The sequence below is a fragment of the Notolepis coatsorum genome, assembly GCF_963971535.1.
Source record: "Notolepis coatsorum genome assembly, chromosome: 15".
In the NCBI taxonomy this organism is placed as follows: domain Eukaryota; kingdom Metazoa; phylum Chordata; class Actinopteri; order Aulopiformes; family Paralepididae; genus Notolepis; species Notolepis coatsorum.
The window spans coordinates 5,577,315-5,584,977 of record NC_140179.1 but is presented as its reverse complement, the minus strand read 5'-3'; the positions used below and the strand labels follow the sequence as shown (position 1 = coordinate 5,584,977).

The 7,663-nt window shown below is 46.2% G+C and overlaps 1 protein-coding gene across 1 annotated transcript in view; it reads left to right on the top strand.

Annotated features, from left to right (window-relative positions):
* Window positions 1–231: 231 nt before the first annotated feature.
* Window positions 232–7,663, top strand: part of LOC311241644 (rho GTPase-activating protein 23-like) — a 151,163-nt gene continuing 143,731 nt past the window's right edge. Inside the window, exon 1 of the mRNA XM_084330521.1 lies at window positions 232–335. Within this exon, the coding sequence (XP_084186647.1) occupies window positions 327–335 (9 nt within the window). The 5' untranslated portion in view covers window positions 232–326. The remainder of the gene's footprint in view (window positions 336–7,663) is intronic.

The following is a 7,663-nucleotide window of genomic DNA, read 5'->3' as shown; positions in this document are numbered from 1 at the left end:
GGAGGGATTATTACACACAGTAGTGTGTCAACTGGAGAGGAGGGAGAACTTGAAGTGAGAGGAGATCTATACTGTCTGTACGCAACCGTCCCAGAGGACATCAGTGACAGCCAGGGAGGAAGAGGGGGGTGACAGTACGCTGGTGGGACGGAGGAGGAGGAGGAGGGTGCAGAGAGGGGTGACACGCTGGGGGTGATGATGATGTGCGTGTTGTAGCGTCTCTGCTGCAGGACTGTCTGTGAACGAACAGAATTCTCCGCAATTTTGCCCGAGACTATGCTGCCAGGGAGCGGGAGCCGTCATCAGGAGGAGTCCCACTGAACACCATGGCCCAGGTGAGTGAGGAGAGGCGTGCGCACACACACACGCTATACACACACGCTGCGCACACACATCATGTACTACACACATCATGTACATATAATGCCAACATGCATGGGGGCACATACACACACCTGATTACGCAAGATCAAGGTCGATTTGGAACAGACACACACTCATTTGAACAGCATCGTCATTCCGTCACAAATGAACACACACACACACACACACAGTATGGATGAAGGGACATCGCATAAACGGTCACAAATCACCTTTATCAGCAGCACACTGCCACAGACATGAATGAATGAAAACTTTATTTAACAGATTGCAGAATGGGTACAATACAGTACGGCTCAATACATACAATTGTTAAGGGGATGCAGACCAGAGAAAGACTTTTGTCTAGTTTACATCAGGGTCCCCCATTTTCAATTCATATAGACATTTATGACATACACAACATACATGACATTTATGGCATAGGGACATATAGGTATTTAGTACTGATACATTTGTGACATAAACGGTATTCAAATATACAGTACTGTTACCCCTAGATCCTGACACAAACACACAGACACAGACACACACACACACACACACACACACACACACACGGGATGAAGACACACACCCAGCCAGAATACACAAACACACATTGTTAATGGACTTCTATCATTTATTTGACCATGCTTACACACACACGTGCGCGCACACACGCGCGCACACACACACACAGGCACATCAAGTTCTCCTGCATCGCAGTTCATTAAGTCTCTACACTCATCATCACAACCAAAACACCACAAGTCTTTCTCTTTTTCTCTTAGTATCAAAGTCCTATATAGGAGTCATAGCAAACAGGCACCCCAGTGTCTGTTTTTAGGGGTCGCAATTCGCAAACCAAAAAGTTGAGAACCACTGCTGTAGGAAAACGCTTGCAGGATAAGTGTGGGCTGTGGGGTATTCTGGGCTCCTCTCTGAGACAGTTAGCCTTAGCCATCACTCTCAGAGAAAGGGAGGCTGTGTATTTTTAGCCAATCTGCTCAAGTGTACCCTTAGTGTATCTGTGTGTGTGTGTGTTCGTGCGTGCGTGTGTGCGTGTGTGTGTGTGTGTGTGTGTGTGTGTGTGTGTGTGTGTGCGATTACTAGAGACAGTCTTTCTGTGGTCTTAATGTGTGTGTTTGTGTATCTGTGTTAGAAAGAGAGACTGTGGTCTAAATGTGTGTGAGAGAGAAAGAGAGATTCTGTAGGCCTATCATGTGTGTGTGTGTGTGTGTGTGTGTGTGTGTGTGTGTGTGTGTGTGTGTGTGTGTGTGTGTGTGTGTGTGTGTGTGTGTGTGTGCGTGCGTGTGTAGAAGAGAGGGAGGGAGGGAGAGACAGAAAGAGGAGTCTGTGGTCTTTTAATAGTGTGTTTGTGTTTATGCGAGAGAGAGAGAGAGAAAGAGTCTTTTCATAGTATGTTTGTAAGAAACAAATGAAGGAAGAGAGAGAATTGTGTGGTCTTCATATCATGACAGACAGAGAGAGAAGCATATTCTTTGAGTAAACATTACGCATTCTGCCTGATATAGAAACCATTTACCCAACCCTGGTGTGAAAGGTACATTGTGTTTTGGGAAGCTGTGTGTGTTGTTTGTGTGTGTGTGTGTGTGTGTGTGTGTGTGTGTGTGTGTGTGTGTGTGTGTGTGTGTGTGTGTGTGTGTGTGTGTGTGTGTGTGGGTGGGTGCGTGTGCGTGTGTGTGTGTGTGTAACAACGAGGCTGCAACTTAAGGATATCCTGCTCTTGACTGAGTAGCTCTGGACGGCTAAATATATTTAATAATAATAACTTTATTGTATATTTGCTGGAAAGAAGTGTCTGAAAGCAATTTGAGATCACAGTAAATTCAGTAAAACGTTGTGTTGAATAGATGAGAATGCATTTCTTAAAAAAATACATTTGAGTCAACTCTTTTTTCCTGGAGCGTTCTCTTTGAGAGAAAGAGAGAGAGAGAGAGAGAGAGAGAGAGAGAGAGAGAGAGAGAGAGAGAGAGAGAGAGAGAGAGAGAAGGAGAGAGCGAGGGAGAAGGAGAGAGAGAGGGAGAGAGTTTTCATGTTATATGAAAATCCACTGTCTCCTCAAAGACAGTATTCCGAGATTTGAAACTGGACTTTGAAGAAGTCTTTATTTGTAGCACATTGCTACAAATACACACATGTGAGATGGGCGACACATAGGACACACACACATGCATCTTTTGGGTCACCGTTGAAATGTCCTCTCTGCGCTTGACCCATCCCGTCGTCCTTCCCTCCAAGGGCAGCCAGGAGCAGACATGGGTTGTGTTGTGCGACAGCTTTAGCGATCTGTTCTGCATGTTTTTCGATTGGGTTCTCTTGCGAGCATGCATGGAGAAGCGGGAATCGAACCCAGGACCTTCTTGCTGTGAGGCGATTGTGTTAACCACTACACCACCGTGTCACCTGACCTTCGACCCTTAAGCCCGATGTACCGGGCCGAGATTTATTTCACGTCACAAATAGATCAATACACGTCTGTATTAAGTGATGTTGTGTTTCTTTTTCAAATGTAGCAAAGACCCTAACAGCTAACCCTATCAAAACAGCAGTTAAAGTTTATATTTTCAGCACTACGTTTGTTTAGCAATGATTTTAAGTGTTATTAGGAAAATATGAGCTTATAAAAAATCTCTGCGCCATTGCATCGGAAACCAGATGATTTAGATGCGACGACAGGAAGCCGCCATGAAATCGTTGTAGTCCTAAGAAAGAGGAGACCGAGGGCTTTTCGATGGATGGCAACATTTAATAAAACTACACTACCCAGCAGCTGGACTTTGAAGAAGTCTTTATTTGTAGCACATTGCTACATCGTCATGCAGCGAACACACACACATGCGAGTTGGGCGACACATAGGACACACACACACATGCATATTTTGGGTCGCCGTTGAAATGTCCTCTGTGCGCTTGACCCATCCCGTCGTCCTTCCCTCCAAGGGCAGCCAGGAGCAGACACGGGTTGTGTTGCGTGGTTGGCCTTCCTTTGTCTGCGGCTGGTGTGAGCTGGGTCCCACAACTATTGATGTAAATGTTGTGTTTATATCTCATGGGTCCAACAAACCTCAACGTTATTGCCATGAAATACAACGTATAACGTCTCGGAAGAAAACACGTCTCTATCCGGTAAAAAAAATGGCGGAGCTATGGACATTATACAAAAGTAACTGTACTTACAGTAGATTTCATTCATGGTCTTTGCTGCCCTATACCAGGCGCCTGTTGGTACTAAATCCAAGTTAAATTCTGCCATGGAAAGAGGAGATTTGAGCCGATCCATAGATGTATGCCTTGGCCATAATAAGGTAATTTATATGCCTGATATTCTATATTCTATAATCATATTTCATATTTCACGTGTCCGGATGGCAACATTTTGTACTGTATCTACAAAAAACCCTGTAAATCATCTGCTCTTTGTTAATTTGCTTAGATGTTTGTACACTTGATCTCAAGAAGGTCTTTTCACTTTTGGTCAATGTTAGCATGGTGTTATTCACCGTCAAAGATGGAACAAAAAACTAATAATAAGGTATATGAGGACCATTATACAACGGCATGCAAATTTCTCGATTCTGATTGGCCATTCACACGTCTTTATTGGTAACAATCCACGGTCCTGGGCTCAGGACCCGCCCACAACCAAATCACATAACCCTCCCCGGCTCACTCCGGGAGAAAACAGGATCGCGGAGATCAAATGGTTATGTTGAAAGCACCATAACGACTAAATATGAAGCGATTCTGTCAAGGGGAATGTGTTAGTATTTTAAACAATGTTGGATGATGTAATTGATGGGTCTTGACTCAATCTAGAACAAAAGAAAAATCGCGGATTGATTGATAGATTAATTGATTGATTTAAATTTCTTCCTTCCTACTTTCTTGCAGCGTTCTCTCTCACACTGTCCGACGCTGGCGTACCCACAAACACACACACACATACACACACACACACACACACACACACACACATACACACACGCACACACACACTGTGACACACACACACACACACACACGCACACACACACACACACACTCCTGTCTGCAACAGCGGGGGAGTCAGACTGAGAGAGAAGCAGCGCTGTTTTAAGTGAGCATGGTCTATTGAATTGATTGATTGGTTGATTGCTAATTTTATTACTGTACCCCTGGTTTCCAACTGGTTAAGTTTAGGCTAAAAGAAATAAATAAAAAAATAGGGCGAAGAAAACGTTTTTTTCCTATAGGGCAAAGAAAACGTTTTAATAAATTTTCAATCAATCATTCCAATAATACACAGTTGGATGTGTTAGTTGGTTGGATGCACTTCAAGCTGCTTCCACATGAGGCAACTTCTCTCAATCATTCCAATAATACACAGTTGGATGTGTTAGTTTGGTTGGATGCACTTCAAGCTGCTTCCACATGGAGTTGTGGGAACTACTTTTTCTGGCGGATGGTTTTTTCAATAAATCTTCGATTAATGTGTGTTTATTGTATAGAAATAAGGTTGGATGAATCTGGCAGTTGTATAAAAGCTTTACACCACGTGCAGTCGTGATTTGTGACCAATAAACCATGCCTAGGGGGGTCTAACGACCCTCGGCTGCGCCTCGGGCCTAACAACCACCCCTAGGCATGGTTTATTGGTCACAAACCACTCCTGCGTGTGATGTAATGCTTAAATAACATGCTAATTAACCTTGTAGAAGTGGAGCAATCTTCCATTTACTTGGGTATGTACTTTTAGGCGAATTCTCAGAAAATATGGCCAGGGGTTAAGAGGTTAAAGCCCCTGCAGTGAGACAAAGGCTTCCCACTGACTCCCAGAAGCACCAGCAACTTTTTAAGCAGAATCTTAAAAAAATAAATATATATATATATATATTTCCCAGCCTTTGATTGGCAGGTTTTTTGCACACTGGTGCAGACAAGGAACGTGATGATAATAATAATAATAATAATAATAATAATAATAATAATAATAATAATAATAATAATAATAATAATAATAATAATAATAATAATAATAATAATAATAATAATAATAATTACTTGCATTTATATAACGCTTTTCTAGACACTCAAAGCGCTCCCCACAATGTAGGGTGGAAATTGCCTCCTTCTCCACCACTGGTAGCACCCAACCTTGGGCTACGAAGGCTCAATGGCTGCCATACACTGGCACCCGCCACACATCACACTACAGTACACAATGGCTGACCGGCTCAGGAGACAGGGATTGATATCAGGGGAAGGGGAAGGGATGATTAGGTGGCCTTGATGTCAGAGAACTGATTGGGAATTTGGCCAGGAACATCGGGGAACCTCCTACTCTTTACGATAGGCGTCCTGGGTTCTTTAACAGCCGAGATTCAGTCAGGACCTCGGTTTAGTGTCTCATCCGAAGGACGGCACTCGTGAAGTGCCCCTATCACCGCAACAGGGGCATTGTTACTGACTAGTCCAGAGGACAGAGTGCCCCCTGCTGGACAACAACACCACTTTCCGACAGCAGCCTTGACTGGGGCTCGAACCTGTGATCTTCTGATCATGAGTCCAGAGCTCTACTCATGATGGTGTTAGTGTCCCGATCTCATCCTGTGAACACAACAGGCCAAAAAACATCTGTTTTCAACTAATCACATCTAAGACCACCATTGCGTTCCTCGTCAAAAGGTACACAGTTAGTAAAAAGTGCTTTTTAAAAATTTATTTATTGTTTTAATTCAGCTTATTAACCCTTTCACTGGCACACGACAGCCGGTTAACCCTTTCACTGTGACAATACAGAAGGTTAGCCCTTTACTATCACACAACCGACGGCAATGCGGAGCTAATGATGCTAATGATGGAGCATCGCCGTCGGTTGTGTGATAGTAAAGGGCTAACCTTCTGTCGTGTGGCAGTGAAAGGGTTAAAGCTGCTGGTGCCTCGGGGAGTCTGTGGGGAACGGGTTCTGCCAATTCCCTTCCTGGTCGTCGCGTGCTGCCCTACTGTGGTCTGGAGAGGGTGTAGACCACCACATGCTGCCCTACTGTGGTCTGGAGAGGGTGTAGACCACCACATGCTGCCCTACTGTGGTCTGGAGAGGGTGTAGACCACCACATGCTGCCCTACTGTGGTCTGGAGAGGGTGTAGACCACCACATGCTGCCCTACTGTGGTCTGGGGAGGGTGTAGACTACCACATGCTGCCTTACTGTCGGTCTGGTGAGGGTGTAGACTGTCACATGCTGCCCTACTGTCGGTCTGGGGAGGGTGTAGACTACCACGTGCTGCCCTACTGTCGGTCTGGGGAGGGTGTAGACTGTCACCTGCTGCCCTACTGTCGGTCTGGGGAGGGTGTAGACTACCACATGCTGCCCTACTGTCAGTCTGGGGAGGGTGTAGACTGTCACCTGCTGCCCTACTGTCGGTCTGGGGAGGGTGTAGACTACCACGTGCTGCCCTACTGTCGGTCTGGGGAGGGTGTAGACTGTCACCTGCTGCCCTACTGTCGGTCTGGGGAGGGTGTAGACTATCGCATGCTACCCTACTGTCGGTCTGGGGAGGGTGTAGACTACCACATGCCTCCTCCAATACATGTGGAGTTGCCAGCCGCTTCTTTTCATCTGACAGTGAGGAGTTTCACTGGGAGAACGTAACGCGTGCAGAGGTTCACACTATCTCCCCCAGATCCCCTCCCTGCTGAACAGGCACCCTAACCGACCAGTTGCTATTGCAACAACCAGGACTCATACGCCACTGGCTTCCCACTTGCAAACACTGCCAATTGTGTTCGTAGGGACGACTGTAGGTACCGCTGACAGCTGGATTGGAACCCAGAGTATCTGCGGTGGTAGACGAGTGCTTAGACCTCTACGCTACCCAGCCGCACCTAGTGCTTAGACCTCTACACCACCCAGCCGCTCCTAGTGCTTAGACCTCTACGCCACCCAGCCCCACCTAGTGCTTAGACCTCTACGCTACCCAGCCGCTCCTAGTGCTTAGACCTCTACACCACCCAGCCGCTCCTAGTGCTTAGACCTCTACACCACCCAGCCGCTCCTAGTGCTTAGACCTCTACACCACCCAGCCGCTCCTAGTGCTTAGACCTCTACGCTACCCAGCCGCTCCTAGTGCTTAGACCTCTACACCACCCAGCCGCTCCTAGTGCTTAGACCTCTACACCACCCAGCCGCTCCTAGTGCTTAGACCTCTACGCTACCCAGCTGCACCTACTGTAGTGCTTAGACCTCTACACTACCCAGCCGCACCTAGTGCTTAGACCTCTACTCTACTTAGCCGCG